The following is a 22741-nucleotide window of genomic DNA, read 5'->3' as shown; positions in this document are numbered from 1 at the left end:
CTAATTTTCCATTTATTGGTAGTAAATTGCAAGAGTACATCAACATAATGTCTCTTTTGGTTGAAAATGTAGAAAATGTTGAGCATTTTGGTTTTAATGATTTCTAAACGAGATATCAAAGAAACTTTTACATTTTGCCAAAGCAAAAGTCACACCATCTACGATATAATCTCATATTATTAAGCTACGCTTATATAAATCGTCACAACATTTTCCTAATTAATTGCACAATTAATATTCATTGACTAATGTACACATCCACTTAATCAATTAGCACATAATCAATCGAATCAAAGTGTGCAAATCCAAGGAACTTAATTTGAAAATGGCGTGCCTTCAGCCATTTAAACGGAAATTAGCGCAACAAATGGCCATTGACCTAGCAACCAACGTGACAACGGCCATAATGGCGCAGGGGAAATAACAAACAGTAGTCACTGAACACGGACGGATTTCAGGGGAAAAATCAACAAATCCTTAGCAACGAGTCCTGCCACGATCACTTTTGCGCCTGAATGTGCGTGTCAAGTCGTCAGCGGAAATAACAATCAATTCAGTCGCTTACCAGCAGCCGAGGTAAGCAGTCGCAATTGGAAAAGGAAAACCCGTGGAAACCCTCTTTGGGAAACTAATTTAATACATATATTATATAAAAAAAATTGCAAATTAATTGACTAATGAAATACTTGATAGCCAATACGTGTTAGGCGCGTTTTACAAGTAATTCTGTTGGATTTCTAAGGAAGTTGCTCAGGTTTTGCCATCATGAGTTTTATGTAATCAGTAAAAATTATGTAAATTGTTACATAACTTACGGAAAAGTTCTTCTAATTAAAAGTGCTCATTTTTATCAAGTTATTTTTATAGAATAACATAAATACATATTTCGTAATACCGAAAAATCCCTATTGATTTGCAATTTTAATCGATTTCATATACTAGTTGTTAGTGGTAACAAGGTCAGCCAAACACTCAGATATGCATGTGCACCTCGTCCCCACAGTAAACAACAGACAACAGCAACAACCAGACAACCACTGCAGGAGCAGAAGCACCAAAGCAACCGCCCCACCCACAACCAACCCACAGCGAGTGGGTCGCGATGGAGCCATCCACCAGCGCCGAGGCCGCTGCAGCGGCGGCAGCTGGTGGCCCGGATCCGCGCCTGGAGCTGATGGGTTCTTTTGTCATCAAGTCCCTTAAGCTAAAGCCGGAGAAGTGGACGCGTGTCGTCACGGTGGAGGAGCACAAGGGCATCATTAAGGAGTTTCTGGACAGGAACACCCCGGTTGTCCTGATAATCATCCTCACCCCAGCTGCCCAGCTGGTGCCATCGACCACCTTTCCACTGTCACAGCTGAAGAGCAAGGGAGTGTACTTTATCAAGCGCTATGCATTGCCCATTCCTAGGGAGGATTGCGGCAACTTCATCATCTACGGCGATCTAGCCACCCGCACCATTGACCAGCTGTCCGCATTGGTGGAGGAGGTGTTGGTGCCCCTCCTGTCCAACGAGGACAATTATCGCAACTGGCCCATCATGGTGGCTCAGGACGTGCAGAAGCACGTGCACAGCCTCAAGAGCACCGTGCACCAGGTGAAGGGTCAGGTCAGCGGGGAGACCATCCTGGCCATGCCCGTGGGCGTCGAGAAGATCGTGAAGGCGGCCAAGGAGCTGGTCGAAACGGAGCAGTGCCAATTCGATCTGTACCTGAAGAGCGCCATCGAGGGCGTTGTCATCAAATGGGCCACCCAAATCCACGAGGTCATCAAGGAGAGTCCTTCGAACGCCTTTGCCAATGGCCAGAATCCAACTCCACACACGGGTGAGTACGAGGTGGCGGTGGTGGCACCACGTGTGGCGGTTTTATTTTTGGCTTCCTCCGTTTATTATTTATTGATAAAATTCAAGTCTCCCCATATCCTAGCAACCCCGACATTTGCATGTTCGTACTCATCCAAAAGTTTCGTCCTGCTTTATTATCTGTTCACGAATGACATTCTGCGTGCATGCAATATGTATGTACTTCTGATGCTATTGTCATAGGACTAAATGGGTTACCGGCTTTATTACGCGTTCACATTTGACATTGACAATTGAGTAGAATGAGTTTACATAGAATGGCGGAAACTAAGGGCAGGAATTACCTAAATTCCCTCCGATTTTCACATGTCTTTCAAATTGAAAAGCGGAGGAATAGCCATACACCTTCTAAACAGAATATAATGTATACTTTTCATAACTCACCACCAAATAATTACCAGATTTTATAAGTACCTTATTGGCAAAGTGGTCCTATAAAATATGTAAAACCAAATATCTGGAATATTTCGCTTGATTAACTAATTTGCGTAATCTCCATCGTGTCATCTGTATATCCCCCCTGACAGAGTTCACATTTTGGAACAATCGCCTCAAGAATCTGTCGTTCATCTACGACCAGTTGCGCAACGAGCGCATTCGTGCCATGGCCCTGATACTGGAGTACTCGATGAGTGCCTACCATCCGTGTTTCCAGACCCTCTTCAAGAACGTCGTTACGGGTGAGTGTGGTGGAGCGAAACGTGAGTTTAGCATGCCAATCGGTGATTTCCGCAGCTCTGGCGGAGGCAAAGGACATAACACTCTATTTGAACCCCCTGAAGCGCCCACTTCAGCACCTGGAGGAGATTGATTTCGCCGAGTGCAAGCCGCTGCTCATTCCGTTCATGAATACGGTGGGCATTTTGTGGGGCAACTCACGCTACTATTGCCAGTCGGCGAAAATAACCGTGCTGTTGCAGGAAATATGCAACTTGATTATACACCAGGTGGGTGGGAATCATTGGGCGGATATAAACGGATCCGACATCTGATATATTTGATCGATTGCAGGCCAAGAGATACTTGGATCCCTCGTCCATATTCCACAGCGATATCGACGAGGCCATGCAGCGACTCACCCTGTCCATACAGATACTAAAGTTCTTTCGGGAGCTATTCGACTACTACAAGGAACGATTGGCCACGTTCTTCACGGAACCCGAGGAGCGGCCGCCGATTTTATGGACTTTTCATCCAAATTCAGTTTTCAAGCGCTTTAATGCCTTCCTCGAACGCCTCACAACAATTCAATGGTAAGTTTGTTGGGTTGGTTTACTTTAAAGATAGTTGCTGCTACTTACCTCTGGCTTTGCCAAGGTTTTTCTTTACTGTGATTGAATTCCTGAAATTAGAGAAAGTCGAAATCGGTGGGCTGCGGGGTCGACAGCTCAGCACTCGTATCACAGATGTCTACGTGGAGTTCAATCAGTACTTCACGGCCTTCGCCTCGAAAAGCTACGATGTCCTCGATCCAGATGATCACGAGTTTGATGAGGACTTCAAGGGCTTCCAGACCCGCATCCTTGAGCTGGACATGAAGCTGGCGGCCATTTTGTGCCAGGCTTTTGATGATTGCCACAACCTGGAGAGTATTTTCAAGGTATCCCGTGGAGTTCCATAGAACATAATTATATAATCACAGATCTGTTATGTCAATCCTTTAGCTCATTAGCATTGTGGGTAGTGTGCTCGATCGACCAAAGATCAAGGAGGAGTTCACCCAGCGTTATGCCGAAATTGTGCGCATGCTCGATGATGAGATGACCATCTGTGAATCCATCTACGACAAGCAAATGGAACTGAAAAAGGTGGGCGACAACCTGTATCCCAACTACAATTGTCCACCAGTAGCCGCCTTCATACGCTGGTGCCATCAGCTGGAGACGCGGATTACGGCTCCAGTCAAGAACTTCAAGGCATTACAGCATGAGTAAGCATACTAAGGCATATGATGAATATGATTCTATCAATCTCAAATCCGTTGCAGGATCACCAAGACAGAGAAGTCCCAGGAAATCGTAGAGCGCTACGAGATCCTCATGGTGAAACTGGGCTCCTGCAAGACTCAGTTCTTTGATGACTGGGCGGGCCAATTGGACGGACAGATCGAGGAGAATCTAAAGAAATCCCTTATTGCACGGGATCGTCGACACAATTCGCTGATTCTCAACTTCAGTGCCGCCTTGTTTTCCATTCTGAGGGAGGTGCATTATATGCAGCAAATGAAGATCGAAGGAATTCCTCAAATTGCCATCGATTTTGCCGAAAAGAGCGACGTCTTCCGATCTTATACCCTCAACCTGGAGAAGACCATCGATTGGTACAACAGCATACAAGAAGGTAGCTCACCGGTGGAACTAAGGCTGATCGAACCCGAGATAAAAATGATTGATGATCTGGTTGAGATCGGCGTGAATCAGCTAGTTTGGAATTCGTCAGGTGCGTCTTTTCAGTCAAGTGGAAAATTTCGCATTTTCGCATAGGAGATCGAGACATATTAAGTTAACCTTAATTTAAATTTAATTTTAGGTATAATATGTTAATTTTCTTCTGGCTTTTGCAGATATTCTAAGTTATCTCGATAAGTTACGCAAGCCGGTGGCTGCTCTTCAGAATCGAATGGATCACACCCAGGGAAATCTTCGACAGATTCGCAAGATCATGGGCGTGTGGGCCAAGCAGCCTCTTTTCGAGAGGCGGGACTGCAAAAAGGACACAGTGCTCTCCATAGACGAACGCCCGGATCGAACATCCAAGCGATATGCGGAGATCCAGGCAGCTTCTATAGAGATCCATAAGCTGCTGCAGGACAACATGCTGCAGTTTGACATGGAAAGCAAACAGGACGACGCAGTGTGGCTGAGTTATGTGGATTTTGTGGACAACATCGTTTACGAAAACATCCTAAAGACAGTTGGCGTGAGCGTTGGCTATTTAGCAGAGAATATGGATCCGGAGAACAACTATGCTCCACTATTTGAGTCTCGGCTAGAACTTGTTGAACCCAATCTCGTGTTTGTGCCCTCGCTGGATCCCGAGGATCCGATGGGCTTTAACAACATGTTGATAGAACTGATGCGGGACATCATGAAGATGGGGTCGTTGATCAAACGTCTAAAGCCCAATGAGAAGCGGAACTACGTTGAGATGATAAAGGAAAACCAGGACATCATCGACATGCGTCGCGAGATATTAAACGGTGTGGATCTGGTGATGGAGGAGGCCTCTCGATTTTGTCGCCAGTTTGAGCGGTACTCGTATCTCTGGCTTGACGATCGCGAAGAGTGCATGGAGTACTTCCTGGAGTACGGACGCATGTTGGATCCCGATGAGATTGAGCTGATACTGATCAACGATCCCAATCAGCCGCCTCCGCAACCCTGCCAACCTACGATCGAGGCTTTCAGGGAGCAGATCGACAACTACGAATCCCTGTTCAACGAGATCGAGGACATTGGTCCATTCCAGGTGTTCAGTTCCTGGTTCCAGGTGGATGTGCGGCCATTTCGCCAGGCCCTGCTCAATACAGTGTGCAAGTGGGGCAACATGTTCAAGGAGCACCTTGTCACCACAGTCACATCAAGCCTCATGAATCTGAGTCATTTTATTCGTAAAGCCGACGAGGGTCTACTGCAGACGGTGAAGGAAAAGGACTACGAGGGTCTGGTCAGCATCATGGCGTATCTAATGCAGGTTAAGGAACGGGCAGCCAAGACGGACGAAATGTTTGAGCCCATGCAGGAGACCATTCAACTGCTGAAGTACTATGACATGGATATTCCCGAGGAGGTTAACGTGCTACTGCAGGAACTGCCGGAGCAGTGGGCGAACACTAAGAAGATCGCCTCTACGGTGAAGCAGCAGGTGTCGCCTCTGCAGGCCACTGAGGTGGTCAGCATCAGGAACAAGATCGCGCTTTTTGAGAGTCACATCCAGCTCTTCCGGGAAGTCTTCAAGACGTACGACTTCTTCCGATTCGATTGCTACAAGCCATACCTACTGATGGACCGCATCAACGACGATATGTTTCTATGTGAGAGTGAGATGAGGGACATTCAGGAGTCCGGAAGTTTGTTTGAAGTCAACATTCCGGAATTCAAAGTTCTGAAACAGTGTCGCAAGGAGCTGCGCATGCTGAAGGTATCTCTTTTGCTTTTAGAATTTCACAAATATGGATTTATTTCTTTATATCTACCACTTTATCTGTGCATGTTTAATCTACTACTATACTAAATTTATGCATGCCACATGTGGAACTTTGAGCTTTTCTTTTTTCCCCCGCAAGTGATTAACTAACCCTAATCGTAATGAATACCCTAATCCGTACTAATCCCCCAATTGTTCCAATAACTCTTTAAACTCTCCCAGCAACTCTGGGACTATGTCAATATCGTGGCCACCAGCATCGACGATTGGAAAACGACGCCGTGGCGCAAGGTGGACGTTGAGAACATGGACATTGAGTGCAAGAAGTTCGCCAAGGACATACGGCTGTTGGACAAGGAGATGCGCCCGTGGGACACGTTCATCAACCTGGAGTCGACGGTCAAGAACATGCTGACCTCGCTCCGAGCCGTCGGGGAGCTGCAGAATCCGGCCATTCGGGAGCGTCACTGGAACCAGCTGATGAACTCCACCAAGGTCTATTTTGTGTTTCCATTTTTAATGATGTCTTTGTTTTTGAACTCTTAAGCCAATCCCAGCCATTTGGCCCGATGTAAATAATCCGTGTAAATCTTTCCACTTCCCCCAGCACACGAGCTCCACCAATTGGCAGCTCCATTGTATAGCAAAACGTTTTAATCATTTTCTTTCCCAAACTCGTTTCGTTTCCGCTTGATTTCCGGGATGCTGTGCCCGGCCCAAACTGTACAGTTCTTGTAAATACCATTTCATTGCAGAGTTTGGCCGCCCTGCCCAAGGAAGTGACCGTAAGTGGCTAGGCCAAGTCCAGCGCATGTGTCAGTCGTAGTACCGTAGTTATATCCTTATAGCCACTGTAGTCGATATATGCACGCCAAAAAAGCACCGATTAGTATTGCCTAAACTTGAACCTCTTATAGGTAAAGTTCATCATGGACCACGAAACGACGCTGGCCGAATTGTTGGGCCTGAATCTGCACGAATGCGAGGAGGAGGTGAAGAACATCGTCGACAAGGCCGTCAAGGAGATGTCCATGGAGAAGATCCTGCGGGATCTGAACACAACGTGGACGGTAATGGAGTTCGACCACGAGTTGCACCCGCGTACCGGCTGTAACCTCCTGAAGGCTTCGGAAGAACTCATAGAGACGCTTGAAGATAATCAGGTTTGCCTACAGAATCTAATAACATCCAAGTACATCGCCCATTTCCTCGAAGAAGTGTCCACTTGGCAAAACAAGCTTATGATCGCCGATCAAGTGATAACCGTATGGTTTGAGGTGCAACGCACTTGGACCCATCTTGAGAGTATCTTCATGAGTTCGGAAGACATACGCAAACAGCTTCCCGTCGATTCGGATCGATTCGATAACATTGACGCCGAGTTTCGCGTCCTCATGGATGAGATGTCTGTGTCGTCGAACGTGGTGGCGTCCACCAATCGTTCCGGCCTAATCGAACGCCTGGAGCATTTGCAGAAGGAGCTTACGCTTTGCGAAAAGGCATTGGCAGAGTACTTGGAAACGAAACGCTTGGCTTTTCCTCGCTTCTACTTCGTGTCCTCGGCGGACCTGCTGGACGTATTGAGCAACGGCATCCAGCCGGAAATGGTCACCAAGCACCTGACCAAGCTCTTCGACTCGATCGCCCGCCTGAAGTTCAACCGCGACGAGTCCAACGAGATTAACACGGCGTCGGGAATGTACGCCAAAGATGGTGAGTACGTGGAGTTCAACGAGTTGGCCAGCATCCGAGGACCCGTAGAGGTCTGGCTAAACCGTATCCAGGCGGCGATGCGTGCCAGTCTAAGGCACTACGTCATGGAGGCGGTGATTGCCTACGAGGAAAAGCAGCGGGAACAGGTTAGTTCAATTCTTATCACGTCCCAATAGTAATAGGATTTTCCTGAGGTGTTTATAAAACTAACAAATTTGTTCTTTCAATTAGTGGTTATTCGACTACCCTGCCCAGGTGTCGCTCTGCGGATCGCAGATCTGGTGGTCCACGGAGGTGAACATCGCCTTTAGCCGGTTGGAGGAGGGCTATGATAACGCTATTAAGGACTATTACAAGAAACAGATATCGCAGCTCAGTCTGCTCATAACGCTTCTGCTGGGTGAGCTTAGCAAAGGCGATCGTCAGAAGATAATGACGATATGCACAATTGATGTGCACTCAAGAGATGTGGTCGCCAAGATGATTCAGGCCAAATTGGATTCGGGCTCCGCGTTTATGTGGCAATCGCAGTTAAGGCATCGCTTCGACGATGTGGAGAAGGACTGTTTTGCCAATATTTGCGACGCAGAATTCCAGTATTGTCACGAATACTTGGGCAATACGCCACGCCTGGTCATAACGCCGCTCACAGATCGTTGTTACATTACACTGACCCAGTCCCTCCACCTGGTAATGGGGGGTGCTCCAGCCGGTCCAGCCGGAACCGGAAAGACCGAGACCACCAAGGATTTGGGGCGGGCCATAGGCATCTCGGTCTACGTCTTCAATTGCTCCGAGCAGATGGACTACCAATCCTGCGGCAATATTTACAAGGGCCTGGCCCAAACGGGTGCCTGGGGCTGCTTCGACGAATTTAACCGCATCACTGTGGAGGTCCTGTCGGTGGTTGCCGTTCAAGTGAAGTCCGTCCAGGATGCCATTCGCGACAAAAAGGACAAGTTCAACTTCATGGGCGAGATGATCAGTTGCGTGCCCACGGTGGGCATATTCATCACTATGAATCCGGGCTACGCTGGCCGTACGGAGCTACCGGAGAATCTAAAAGCCCTCTTCCGCCCTTGTGCCATGGTCGTGCCGGACTTCGAGCTTATCTGCGAGATTATGCTGGTGGCCGAAGGATTCCAGGACGCGCGAGTCCTGGCCCGCAAGTTCATCACGCTTTACACGCTCTGCAAGGAACTGCTCTCTAAGCAGGATCACTACGATTGGGGCCTCAGAGCTATTAAATCTGTGCTTGTGGTGGCGGGATCCCTTAAGGTGAGATTACTTTTGTTTCTGGTAAGACTTGATTGTGACTAAGAATTACAATTCCCTTCGTTAAAGATCGCATAAATAATAGTTGACTTAATTATACGTTTCGCTTTCCAGAGAGGTGATCCCGGTCGTCCGGAGGAGGAGGTTCTGATGCGTGCCCTCCGAGACTTCAACATACCGAAAATCATCACGGACGACATGCCGGTGTTCATGGGGCTTATCAGCGACCTGTTTCCCGCCCTGGATGTGCCCCGCAAACGTGATCAGGATTTTGAACGCACCGTAAAACAAGCGGCCTCCGATCTCCTACTACAACCAGAAGACAATTTCATACTGAAGGTAGTGCAGCTGGAGGAGCTGTTGGAGGTACGTCACTCCGTGTTCATCGTTGGCAATGCGGGCACTGGGAAGACCCAGGTGTGGAAGACGCTGCTGCGCACCTACCAGAACATCAAGCGGAAGCCGATTTTCAATGACTTGAATCCGAAAGCTGTGACCAATGATGAACTTTTCGGCATTATCAACCCGGCGACACGCGAGTGGAAGGACGGCCTGTTCTCGGTGCTGATGCGGGATCAGGCAAACATAACGGGCGATCAACCAAAGTGGATCGTGCTCGACGGCGACATCGATCCGATGTGGATTGAAAGTCTCAATACCGTGATGGACGACAACAAGGTCCTCACATTGGCCAGCAACGAACGCATTGCGTTGACGCCTTCGATGCGTTTGCTCTTCGAGATCTCCAACCTGAGAACAGCAACGCCGGCAACCGTATCCAGGGCTGGCATCCTGTACATTAACCCGCAGGACTTGGGTTGGAATCCGTGAGTATGGGGAGTAACTGGGATACACTTTTCTTTTCAAATTCAAATCTATCATTAGTTTCTTTATTATTATTCAAAATTGGTATTGCTGTAACTCATGTTCTCGTTTTGCATTCCTCTCAAATAGCTGGAATCGGAACCGATCTTTTCTAGAACATTTTATATAATTTTATATAAGAACTATACAAGTTCGTTGCACTAACCCATCTCTCTTTCCAGCTATGTAACCAGTTGGGTTGAAACGCGAAAAATTCCAGCCGAAAAGTCCAATTTGGTCATGTTATTCGATAAGTACATACCGCCTTCATTGGAAACGATTCGCGTGCGTTTCAAGAAGATCACGCCTGTCGCCGAAATGGCACACATTCAAATGCTGTGCCATCTCCTAAACTGTTTTTTAATACCAGCGAACACGCCGGCCGACTGTCCAAAAGAATGGCACGAACTGTATTTTGTTTTTGCCTGTATTTGGGCCTTCGGATCGGCCATGTTCCAGGATCAAGCCATTGACTACCGCGTGGAGTTCAGCAAATGGTGGGTAAATGAGTTCAAAACTGTTAAGTTCCCGCCAGGTGAGTGCCGATCCCCGAGCAATTGACTCAATCCTCGAGCTTTAACGATATTCTCTCCTGCTTCATTGTAACCTCCAAGGTGGAACAGTTTTCGATTACTTTCTGGACAGCGAGACGAAGACTTTCCTGCCCTGGACCGAGAAGATACCCAAATTCGAGCTGGACTCGGACCTGCCGCTGCAGGCTGTCATCGTGCACACCTCCGAGTCGATACGCCTGCGTTTTTTCCTAGATCTCCTGATGGATAAGAAGCACCCGGTGATGCTAGTGGGGAATGCCGGCTGCGGCAAAACCGTACTGGTGAACGAGAAGCTTCAATCGCTTTCTGAGAATTACGCTGTCACGACAATACCATTCAATTACTATACCACGTCCGAAATGTTGCAAAAGATCCTCGAAAAGCCGCTAGAGAAGAAGGCGGGTCGCAACTACGGACCGCCCGGCAACAAGCTGCTCTGCTACTTCGTGGACGACATCAATATGCCGGAGGTGGATGCCTACGGAACGGTCCAGCCGCACACGCTAATGCGGCAGCACTTGGACTACGGCCACTGGTACGACCGGAACAAGCTCACTCTGAAGGACATCCACAACTGCCAGTACGTGGCTTGCATGAACCCCACCTCCGGTAGCTTCACGATCAATCCGCGCCTGCAGCGACACTTCTGCGTCCTGGCTGTGAGTTTTCCTGGTCCCGAGTCCATCACGGTCATGTACTCGTCCATCCTGGCACAGCACTTTGCCAATGCGGAACAGAAGTTCACTCCGATCGTCACGCGGATGACGCCCAACATTGTGGCTGCCACGATCGCTCTGCACAACAAGTGCTTGCAGGTCTTCCTGCCCACGGCAATCAAGTCGCACTACATCTTCAATCTGCGCGACATCAGCAATGTCTTTCAGGTGAGTCTCGACAATGGTGGTGGATGGTTGATAGCTTTTAAATTGTCTAATCCCCTTCCAGGGATTGCTGTTCAGTTCGACAGAGTGCTTGACGGGCTCCACAGATCTTATACGCTTGTGGCAGCACGAGACACAGAGGGTGTACTCGGATAAGCTAACGGACGATAAGGACATCGATAGCTTTACCAAGATGCAGCATGACATTGTCAAGAAGTCATTCGAGGAAATTGACGAGTCCGTCATATTCGACAAGCCGAATATTTACTGTCATTTCGCTGGAGGAATTGGTGATCCTAAGTACATGCCCATCAAGGGTTGGCCTGAGCTTCACAAACTCCTTCAGGAAGCAATGTCATCGTATAATGATCTAGTCGCTGCCATGAACCTGGTGCTATTCGAGGATGCGATGATGCACGTATGCAGGTGGGACACACCCATATAGACTGCAATGGAGGCAGTTACTAATAATGACGCTACTTTCAGGATCAATCGCATTTTAGAATCACCGCGTGGCAGCGCCTTATTGGTTGGTGTTGGTGGCAGCGGGAAACAATCTCTAGCGCGCTTGGCAGCATTCATATCCAGCTTGGAGGTCGTGCAGATACAGCTGAAAAAGGGTTACGGAGTCAATGACTTGAAGGTTTCTCAGTCTACTAGTCCTAACCTAACCTGACTAATCCTAACTAACTTTATGCATTGCAGAATGAATTTTCAGGACTTTATTTAAAGGCCGGACTAAAGAACGTTGGCATTATGTTCCTAATGACGGATGCGCAGATCCCCAGCGAGGACTTCCTCGTCTTGATCAACGATATGCTAGCGGTAGGTTTATACTAATGGGTATTTAAATGTTTGGAACCAAATTTATTTATAATCAATACAATCATTAACAGACTGGCGAGATTCCGGATTTGTTTCCCGATGACGAGATTGAGAATATTATCGCAGGGGTTCGAAATGAGGTTAAAGGCGCGGGACTTGTTGATACGCGAGAAAATTGCTGGAAATTCTTCATCGATCGTGTGCGCAAGCAGCTTAAGATAGTTTTGTGCTTTTCACCAGTGGGCTCGACACTGCGTGTTCGGTCGAGAAAATTCCCGGCCATCATCAATGCCACATCCATCAATTGGTTCCACGAATGGCCTCAGGAGGCACTTATATCGGTGGCGATGAACTTTCTCGCCCAGAACAAGGTGTTGCCGGAGAACCACCGCGATTCCGTGGCCAAGTTTATGGCCTACGTCCATACATCGGTCAACACCACGTCCAAGGTGTACCTGCAGAATGAGAGGCGCTACAACTATACTACACCCAAGAGTTATCTGGAGCAGATTAACCTCTACATTAAACTACTCAACCACAAGAACGAGGACCTGCAGAGCAAGATCGAGCGTCTGGAGAACGGACTTGAGAAGCTGCGGTCCACTGCCCTCCAGGTGGCCGATCTGAAAGTGAAGCTCGCCGTCCAGGAGATCGAGCTAAAGGAGAAGAACGAGGCGGCCGACGCCCTCATCGAGATTGTGGGCATCGAGACGGAGAAGGTGCAAACGGAGAAAGCCGTGGCCGACGAGGAGGAAATGAAGGTCGCTTTGATAGCCGACGAAGTCAGCAAGAAGCAGAGGGACTGCGAGGAGGATCTCCTCAAAGCAGAGCCAGCTCTAATGGCCGCACAGGATGCGCTGAACACCCTGAATAAGGCGAATCTCACCGAGCTCAAGAGCTTTGGCTCGCCGCCAGGTGCCGTCACCAATGTAACCGCCGCAGTGATGGTGCTGCTCTCCCAGGGTGGCAAGGTGCCCAAAGATCGCTCTTGGAAAGCGGCCAAAATCGCAATGGCCAAGGTGGACACGTTCCTCGACTCGTTGATCAACTACGACAAGGAGAACATCCACCCGGAGATCACTAAGGCCATCCAGCCCTATCTCAAGGATCCGGAATTCGAACCGGAGTTCGTGCGCTCCAAGTCGGGTGCAGCGGCTGGTCTGTGCGCCTGGGTTATAAATATCATCAAGTTCTACGAGGTATACTGCGACGTGGAACCCAAGCGTAAAGCCCTGGCGGCGGCAAATGCGGAATTGGCCGCTGCCCAGGACAAACTGGCTGGCATCAAGCGGAAAGTGATGGTAGGATTAGGACTCACTAATACGCTCAGGTGATCTCTTTTAATACCGAACTATTTCCATTGCATAGAGCCTCGAGGAGCAACTGGGTAAGCTGACCGCGGACTTTGAGAAGGCCACTGCAGATAAGTTGCGGTGCCAACAGGAAGCGGATGCCACCCAAGCCACCATTGCCCTGGCCAATCGCCTGGTTGGCGGTCTGGCCAGTGAGAACGTACGTTGGGCCGAAGCGGTCAACAAGTGCGTATCCGGAGTACATACAATAAAAACTACCATACTAAATGACAATGTTTATCCTAAATCAGCTTCGTCAAGCAGGGCATTACGTTGCCCGGCGATATTCTACTCATCACCGCCTTTATTTCCTATGTCGGCTGTTTCACGAAAGGATTCCGCATCGACCTCTTACTCAAGATGTGGACACCCTTTTTGAAGAGCATTGATCCGCCCATACCCACAACCGAAAATCTCGATCCCCTTTCGCTGCTGACCGACGACACCACCATCGCCATTTGGACCAATGAGGGTTTACCCAGCGATCGAATGTCAATAGAGAATGCCACCATTCTGTCCAACTCGGATCGATGGCCACTGATGATCGATCCCCAGTTGCAGGGAGTAAAGTGGATTAAGCAGAAGTATGGCGAGGACCTCAAGGTGATTCGTCTGGGTCAGCGCAGTTATCTGGACATCATCGAGAAGTCCATCAATGCGGGCTGCAATGTGCTAATCGAGAATATCGACGAGAACCTGGACCCAGTGCTGGACTCTCTGCTGGGTCGAAATCTGATCAAGAAGGGAAAGTAAGTGCGGGGTTTTGGATGAGACTATTCTGCAAATTACTTACTTATTCAACTTATTTAGGGCTATTAAAATTGGAGACAAGGAGATCGAATACAACTCCAACTTCCGCCTGATCCTGCACACCAAGCTAGCTAATCCGCACTACAAGCCAGAGATGCAAGCACAAACCACACTTATTAACTTCACCGTAACACGCGATGGACTAGAGGATCAACTGCTGGCGGAAGTGGTGAAAGCAGAGCGTCCCGATCTGGAGGAGTTGAAAGCCGATCTCACAAAGCAACAAAACGATTTTAAGATCATGCTGAAGAAACTGGAGGACGATCTATTGTCGCGCCTTTCGTCGGCGGGTGAGAATATTTTAGGTGACACGGCGCTGGTGGAGAACCTGGAGACCACGAAGAGCACTGCCTCGGAGATCGAGCAGAAGGTGGCCGAGGCGAAGATTACCTCCAAGGAGATCGACAAGGCCCGAGAATATTACAGACCGGCGGCGGCCAGAGCCAGTTTGCTTTACTTCATCCTAAACGAACTAAACACTATCAATCCGATATATCAGTTTTCACTGAAGGTGGGTTATGAGGACTTCGAGTTTAGATAGCCTTATTATGATATACTTCCTTCATTGGCAGGCTTTTAGTGTAGTGTTCCAAAAGGCCATAGCCAAGGCTGAACCTGGCGATACTTTGGATTTGCGTGTCTCCAATCTGATTGATTGTATAACGTATTCGGTGTTTCAGTACACTTCGCGTGGTCTTTTCGAATGCGACAAGCTCATCTTCGCCTCGCAAATGACATTTCAGGTAAGACCAATCGTTTAGTCATTCCAGTAGCGATTATTTTAATAACTTCTTTCGATTTACAATCAGATTCTTCTTATGAACGAGGAGGTTACATCGGCGGAACTGGACTTCTTGCTCCGCTTCCCGATCAAGCCACATGTGACAAGTCCTGTTGACTTTCTGACCAATCAATCGTGGGGCGGAATATGCAGTCTAGCGTCCAAAGATGAATTCAGGAACTTGGACCGCGACATCGAGACCTCCTCGAAGCGTTGGAAGAAGCTGGTCGAATCGGAGCTGCCGGAAAAGGAGAAATTCCCGCAGGAGTGGAAGAACAAAACGGCTCTACAAAGACTTTGCATGATCAGGGCCTTAAGGCCAGATCGCATGACATACGCTTTAGCGTACGTACCTTCTAGTAATACTTTATTCCGGCTATATAATGATTAACCTACTTTCGAAACAGCGACTTCATTGAGGAGAAACTTGGATCAAAATATGTAGAAAGCCGCGCCATGGAGTTCGCGAAATCGTACGAGGAAGCAAGTCCCTCCACCCCCATATTCTTCATCCTCTCGCCAGGTGTAAATCCACTCAAGGACGTGGAGGCGCTGGGCAAACAAATGGGCTTCAGCATGGATCTGGGTAATTTCCATAACGTGTCTTTGGGACAGGGCCAGGAAGCCATAGCGGAGGCCGCCATGGACACGGCGGCCAAGCATGGCCACTGGGTGGTGCTGCAGAACATCCATCTGGTTAGGAAATGGCTGCCGGTGCTGGAGAAGAAGCTCGAGTACTACGCCGAGGACTCACATCCGGACTATCGCATGTTCCTGAGTGCAGAGCCAGCCTCGACGCCTTCTGCCCACATCATACCGCAGGTATGTCCATTTCTTCTAAGTTGGTACTGATTGTTATTCTTGAACATACTTTTTAGTGGGTAGTCAGTCTATTTCTTTTAAACTAATTATAATTTTTTACAATTGTTTTCAGGGCATTTTGGAATCATCAATTAAGATCACCAACGAGCCTCCAACCGGAATGTTGGCTAATCTCCACAAGGCTTTGGATAACTTCACCCAGGAAACACTCGAGATGTCAGGCAAGGAGGCAGAGTTCAAAGCCATTCTCTTCTCCCTCTGCTATTTCCATGCTGTGGTCGCCGAGCGTCGGAAGTTTGGTCCCCAGGGGTGGAACAAGATCTATCCATTCAACGTGGGTGATCTCAACATCAGTGTGTCGGTGCTGTATAATTACCTGGAGGCGAATGCCAAGGTACCGTGGGAGGATCTGCGCTACCTGTTCGGCGAGATTATGTACGGGGGTCATATTACGGACGACTGGGACCGAAGGCTGTGCATCACCTACTTGGAGGAGTACATGCAGCCGGATTTGGTGGATGGCGAGCTCTTTCTGGCGCCCTCATTTCCAGCTCCGCCAAATACGGACTACCAGGGATACCATACGTACGTGGACGAAATGATGCCGGCGGAGTCACCGTACTTGTACGGACTACATCCCAATGCGGAGATAGGGTTCCTAACCACCCGTGCGGAGAACATCTTTCGCACGGTGTTCGAGATGCAGCCACGGGATGCTGGCGCCGGAGGAGGGGCAACGGTGACCCGCGAGGACAAGGTCAAACAGATCGTCGATGAAATTATCGAGAAGCTGCCCGAGGAGTTCAACATGGTCGAGATTATGAACAAGGTGGAGGAGCGCACGCCGTATGTGATAGTGGCCTTTCAGGAGTGCGAGCGGATGAACTTCCTCACCAGCGAGATGAAGCGCAGCCTGAAGGAGTTGGACTTGGGCTTAAAGGGTGAATTGACCATTACATCGGACATGGAGGTGCTGGAGAATTCACTGTTTTTGGATCAAGTGCCGCCCATTTGGACGCAACGTGCGTATCCTTCGCTCTTGGGTCTCAACAACTGGTTCATCGATCTGTGCCTGCGTCTGCGCGAACTGGAGACATGGTCCACTGATTTTGTAGTGAGTGAATCGTAATGCAAACTTGGCTCAACATATGCCCTAAAATTCCCGTTTCCATAGCTACCCTCTTGCGTCTGGCTGGCTGGGTTCTTTAATCCCCAATCCCTGCTCACGGCGATCATGCAGAGCACCGCCCGTAGAAACGACCTGCCGCTGGACAAGATGTGCCTCCAGTGTGACGTGACCAAAAAACAAAAGGAGGAATTTACGTGAGTGCCGCTGCCATTGCCACGCCAATTCTCAATTGACTCTTGAGGTGACCCCTTCCCGGGAATGTTTACACTATCATGAGCAATCTCAAATTCGCAATAGTCGCAGATTCTAAGAAAAGCACGAACATTGCCATTTTATCAAAGAGATAAATCTTTGGAATTCTAGGGCCCAGAAAAAATCTTTATATTTCTTAAAAGGTGACCCAACTTTGAGTTGTTTCTGTTTGTTTAAACCCTAAACATTTTAGTGTGAAACGAAATCACTAAATCTATGAATTAGCTCAAAAATTTTATTCCCCAAACATAATCTAATGGTCCGCTCGACCTTATTTGCTCAGAGCTCAATCCCAATCGCATAATGAATGTAATGTTGTGACATGTAATCATGCCTCCAAGCTGGAAAAAATCCAGCTGCGGCCAATGGCCAGCGAGTGTGTCTAAAAATAGGCACAGTGCTATTTCATAAGAGCTAATTTTAAACCAGCACTGGTATATAAATATGTGAGACTTATTAATAGACCGCAAATTACAATTGTCTATTTACCCAACGACTGATTGGGCTGATGAGCTGATGGGCTGAACGGCTGATGAGATGATTGCTTATTAAGTGGCGCCCCGCCAGCCACGTTTCACATGGCGACGCTGGTGGGAGAACAATGGAGATCCGTCGCGCCGTCGTCGGAATTAATATGCATCTCTGCATGGAGATTAGCATCGACACCCGCCCCCTTTAGTTGGCTCTGGGCTAGACCTGTGGCTATCTATAGCTACGATTATAGTCGCGGCATCTGAGATGATCTTGTAAATTGCAGGACGGCACCGCGCGACGGCTGCTGCGTGCATGGGATCTTCATGGAGGGCGCCAGGTGGGACATACAGCAGGGTATCATCATGGAGTCGCGCCTCAAGGAGCTCTACCCATCCATGCCGGTGATCAACATTCGGGTGAGTTGGAAATGCAAATCGGGCAAATGCTAAAATCCGCAAATCGGCGAATCGAGGGCGGATCTGTGGCGTCTCATTGCTGGCGCATGTTGGCATAAATTCGAAAACTAGATTCCACTCCATTATTCTACTACACTGAATGCGAATCCGATTCAATTTAACCTCGTCTATGTACCGCAGGCAATCACCCAAGATAAGCAAGATCTGAGGAACATGTACGAGTGCCCGGTCTACAAGACCCGCACCCGAGGCCCCACCACCTATGTGTCCAACTTGAATCTGAAGACCAAAGACAAGCCAGGCAAATGGATCCTGGCCGGCGTAGCGCTGCTCTTGCAAACCTAAATGGCTAACTGCTTAATGCTTAACTTAACTTAGTTATCTAACTTAATTTAGTTCAAACGATTTCGTAGTTCTTTTCTAGTTCACAACGTAGAACAATAATAGTCATAAGCTAGACCAATGTACCAAGTTTTATCGTAGACTCCAAGTTTGACTTTCGATTTATTTATTAGAGTGCACCGTTTTCATAATAAAACACCTCCTAAGTAGACTTGCCTTAGGCGCACTAGCATAAAACCTAAAAGAAATACCGAACTTATTTTGACTGGAATGGGGATTCATTGTGGTATATTGATACTCGTAATGCAGATAGGTAAAACAGAACTTTATTGTTTTTGCCTTGACTTAATTTGTTTACCATGCAATTGTTTACATTCGGTAGGTAATACCCCGTGGAAACCACCATACCACCAATTGATAATGTTTTTTCGTGGCGAATGCGACTTAACGCTGCCTGCGTAGTCGGCAGCTGATAAGTCTGAAAATTCCAAAAATCTTAATGGAAATGCTAAATCCAATGCGTCGCGTATCCATAAATAACAAGCGTAATATACATACGTATCTGTATCTGGGGGGAAGCAGCATCAAAGAAAATTCATAGACACTGCTGAGTGGAGTGAACTCGTGGCCATCGCAAACTGAAACAAATAATTTTCATATTTTTTGCCCTGCTTTCTTTTTTTTTTTTCTTTTATATTTTTATTTCGTCTTATTTGTACTGCGACAACCTGACTCTCCCGCTCTATAGAGCTCTCAGATTGCGATAAGCGTGTGCCGAGTCTGTTCGGAAATGCTGACGAAATTTTGAACGATTTTCGAAGCATCGCGAGCATCTCAGTATTGAGCGGTACGTGAACCAATTGACAGCGGTCAGCGATGAGGAGCAAACTTTTTAGTGACTGCATAAATACATGAATAATTCAAACTCAAAAAACCCAGCAGCAACAACAAGCTGGTCCACGACAACGTGACCTGCCTGTAGAGTTATCGATCAAACGACCGGCCCGACCGATCCATCGATCCACCGTTCTACCGATCTACCCATCCGATTTCGGAGCCCTGCCCCGCTTCATCTGGTGTATTCCGGCCCAACTAACAGCAGCCGCATCCATCCATCCCAATACCAAATACAAAATACAAAATACAAAATACCCAATAACCAATACCCAATACCAGAGGAAAAAACACAATAAAACAATCTGAAATCAGAAATCAACTACAGGCGAAATGTGCGGAGAAACAAAAAGAAAATTAAAGACGACGACACGAGCGTAAATCTTTTTAGCATGAAAAAATTCTATAAAACTAACAGGCACTGTGTGGTCGGACATCATTCGTGCGCTACGACGGCAGACGACAGCCGCAGATACAGATACAGATACGGATACCGAGATACAGATTCAGATACCAAATACCGAGATACAGATAGCCGGTCGGACGGACAGGGCCTGATTGATTGATTGCCGAACCCGGCCCCATCTCCTGCCCAAAAAATCCAAAATCAAAGCCCAAAACCAAACCCAAACCAGACTCAAAATCTGTCTGCATCAAAGTATCTGCAACAGCAACAGCACAGTCATCCCAGCATCCAACCAACATCTAACAGCGGTCAGCATCCGAGCATCCCAGCATACCAATACCAATCCGATACGAATCCCAGTCCCAGCGGACATCGTCCAGCCGCCAAGCCATCAATCAGTCAACCGAGTCACCGCGTCAGTTAGTCAATCGAATCGACTAGCCAGCCCACTCGACTTTTGCTTTTGCTGGCTGGAGGATATCTTCGGTCGGCGCTTTAGTTTCAGTTCGCATTTGGACGCGTGCTGTGCGGCCTCGCCGATAGAGAGATTCGGATCGGAACGGAATCGGAATTCTGAATTCTCAGTACTCAGCTCTCAGTACTCAGTGTTAAGTTCTCAGTTCTCAGTTCTCAGTACTCAGTACTCAGTTCTTAATTCTCAATTCTCAGTTACGAGCTCTACATTCTGAATCAGAATTAGAATTAGAATCAGAAACGAAAAAGAATCGTGCGCGAATTAATCTACAACGTATCGAGAACCAAAACACTGCCGCACACACGTGTCTGAAGTTCAGTGACAAGCCCCAAATCAGGCGTCTATATTCCATTGAATATATATAAATCGTGAAATCGTAAAACAATTTTAATCAGCTAGAAACCAAGCGCAGGCACGGCATAATTAATTCGTCTGACCCGCAAAGTTCTTGCAAAGTAAATACGATTGTGCAAAGTGTTGGCCATCGCATCGATAAAGTGAAAACTACTCCTACAGCCAATCCGAAAACTAAACCAACTAGTAACAACATGAAGCTCTCAGCAGTATTGTTGGCCAGTAAGTACATATATAGTTTAAACTAATTGGTTAGAAAGATCACATGAAACACCGAAATTCACGTTGCTCACTGAATCATATTTCGCGACGTGAGATGAAAGAAAAGCAGGATTTATGTGGAATTTTCTGTCATTAAAAGATAATTATTTTCCCTGGGGGTTCATTTCTGTTTAATTTGAAGAAATTCCAAAGATTTTTATGTTAAATAAACATATTTACGACCCTTTCTAAGAAAATTTGGTAAGCTTTAGATTTAATTTTTATGTGTGCCAAAAATGCGAGGTCAAACTAGTGTATATACAATTCATTTGGCACAGGGTTTAACATTTAAAGCATTCTTATCAATAAAAAATAAATAAATCAATTTCAATTGCATAACTGAGCGACTCTCCTTGAAAACATTTAAATCGCATTCATTAATTCTTCAAAGTACTATATTAGGGGTTTTCCCGAAAATATATTAAATTGTATACAATTCAATAGTTTTTCATTTATTAACTTAACTCATATTTATCAGCATAAATAAATGTATCTTCATAACGCTTCCGAGTCTTGCAAATGACCCACAAAGTGGAGACCCTAAACTGCTAAATCGGGTGAAAGGACACTAAAACTAACATAGCTTACATAAAGAAAATGATTTCGGAATACAATGAAGGGTATTTTGCACAGGCCCAATGAACTTCATTCATATGCAATCGCAAACCTATGAATGGAAAATTTCATACTTCGATTGAGTCATTGGGTTAGACACCCCAGCAACGCAGTTGGGTAGTGGGGACTTGGTTTTGTTGCGTGCCAGCATGGCTAATTGGGTATGCAGCGCTAATTCCAGGGTACGTCAATCGCCCCTCCTCCCATAGGAAAGTCAGGCACTCCGATTCGTTGGCATTGCCAGACGCTCTGGCGTCGCGGAGAATCGATGGGCGGATATGGGCGATGTGGTGGGGATGTGATTGTGGGTGATATCATGGGCGATGGGCTGATCAGGGCACTTTGTATGCGGGTTGCCCGGTTGGCGGGCAGTGGTTCTTTCGCACGCCTCCTGCCTAACTAATTGGGTCTGATGCCTCCATCTATTTATAGTCGCGCTGCTTGCCCTCTCGCTGGTCCAGTGCCTCGGTCTGCCCGATCCCAGCACCAAGTGCGTCATGGAGTGCGACACGCAGGAGTACCGATCCATTTGCGCTGCGGACGACAAGGGCTCCACCAAGACCTATCGCAATCTGTGCGTGATGAAGACGGAAAATTGTCTCCAGAATGCAAGTAAGTGCAAGGGAATTAACCCACATTACTACCATACATTTTTTTTTATTTTATCCACAACTGATTATTAATTAAAATCCCTTTCCGTGCTCTTCCTTAGACTTTCAAAAAATCAGCGACAAGGAGTGTCCGTAGAGCTATGGATCCATTGATCTGTAGTCCAGCGGAAATAACTTAATCATGGAGGGGAGCGAGTTGACGCGGTTTGGCATTCCGGAGGACTCATCTTTCCCCCGTGGTATTTGTGTGTGATATTTTTAAGTTGTACTTCAGCGGAATACAGAAAACACGCCCCGAACGTAATGCATAATGATAATGTATTCTAAAATTATTAATAATAAATATTAAATAAAGTAATCGTAACACGCAAAGCCCACCTCGGTTCCTTGACCATCACAATGTTGACAAGACGTAATATGAGATGATGTCATTTCCGTTTCACCCCAGCGAACAGCCAATCCGTCGTCTAAACATCTTCTAATCTGTGCCCTGTATTTCTCGGATTGGAATTAAGTCATCAGACCGATTTAGAAAATCGGATCTTGATTGTCGGCACACACAAACGCAGCTACTTTACCGGCATTTACAAAATTCTTCGAGGAGACATATTTCGATGCAATAGTT

General features: G+C 47.2%; 2 protein-coding genes across 3 annotated transcripts; both read left to right on the top strand.

Annotated features, from left to right (window-relative positions):
• Positions 1-1022: 1022 nt before the first annotated feature.
• On the top strand, positions 1023-18942 carry Dhc93AB (Dynein heavy chain at 93AB). 2 transcript variants are annotated; one of them, NM_001275864.1, is made up of 29 exons: positions 1023-1826; positions 2392-2544; positions 2600-2811; positions 2876-3117; positions 3182-3464; positions 3529-3794; positions 3852-4303; positions 4428-6004; positions 6233-6505; positions 6766-6795; positions 6928-7869; positions 7955-9001; positions 9113-9825; positions 10045-10397; positions 10477-11300; positions 11362-11723; positions 11784-11940; positions 12003-12122; positions 12194-13423; positions 13491-13660; positions 13726-14223; positions 14285-14795; positions 14857-15027; positions 15094-15410; positions 15473-15887; positions 16000-17001; positions 17062-17210; positions 18026-18158; positions 18339-18942. In NM_001275864.1, the coding sequence occupies exons 1-29, from the start codon at positions 1103-1105 to the stop codon at positions 18501-18503; spliced, it is 13491 nt and encodes a 4496-aa protein (NP_001262793.1). In that variant the 5' UTR covers positions 1023-1102; the 3' UTR covers positions 18504-18942. The 2 variants fall into 2 exon arrangements, with proteins under 2 accessions (NP_001262793.1, NP_524424.2); NM_079700.3 differs by lacking the exon at positions 6766-6795.
• Positions 18943-19358: 416 nt separating this feature from the next.
• peg (pegasus) lies at positions 19359-22478 on the top strand. The gene is made up of 3 exons (NM_143973.3): positions 19359-20851; positions 21938-22117; positions 22218-22478. Exons 1-3 carry the CDS (start codon positions 20824-20826, stop codon positions 22250-22252), a joined length of 243 nt encoding a protein of 80 aa, NP_652230.1. The 5' UTR covers positions 19359-20823; the 3' UTR covers positions 22253-22478.
• Positions 22479-22741: the final 263 nt, after the last annotated feature.

The sequence above is a fragment of the Drosophila melanogaster genome, chromosome 3R (assembly GCF_000001215.4).
Source record: "Drosophila melanogaster chromosome 3R".
NCBI lineage: Eukaryota > Metazoa > Arthropoda > Insecta > Diptera > Drosophilidae > Drosophila > Drosophila melanogaster.
Note: the sequence above shows the minus strand (reverse complement) of the source record. Positions and strands in the feature narration are given on the sequence as shown.

Bases quoted from the DNA above. Each gene is read 5' to 3' on its own strand.
- Dhc93AB (NM_001275864.1), top strand. From the start codon at position 1,103: ATGGAGCCATCCACCAGCGCCGAGGCCGCTGCAGCGGCGGCAGCTGGT. The intron at 6,796-6,927 runs GTAAGTGGCTAG...AACCTCTTATAG, and splicing joins CCCTGCCCAAGGAAGTGACC to GTAAAGTTCATCATGGACCA. The intron at 15,888-15,999 runs GTATGTCCATTT...AATTGTTTTCAG, and splicing joins CTGCCCACATCATACCGCAG to GGCATTTTGGAATCATCAAT.
- peg (NM_143973.3), top strand. From the start codon at position 20,824: ATGAAGCTCTCAGCAGTATTGTTGGCCA. The intron at 20,852-21,937 runs GTAAGTACATAT...ATCTATTTATAG, and splicing joins CTCAGCAGTATTGTTGGCCA to TCGCGCTGCTTGCCCTCTCG. The intron at 22,118-22,217 runs GTAAGTGCAAGG...GCTCTTCCTTAG, and splicing joins AAATTGTCTCCAGAATGCAA to ACTTTCAAAAAATCAGCGAC.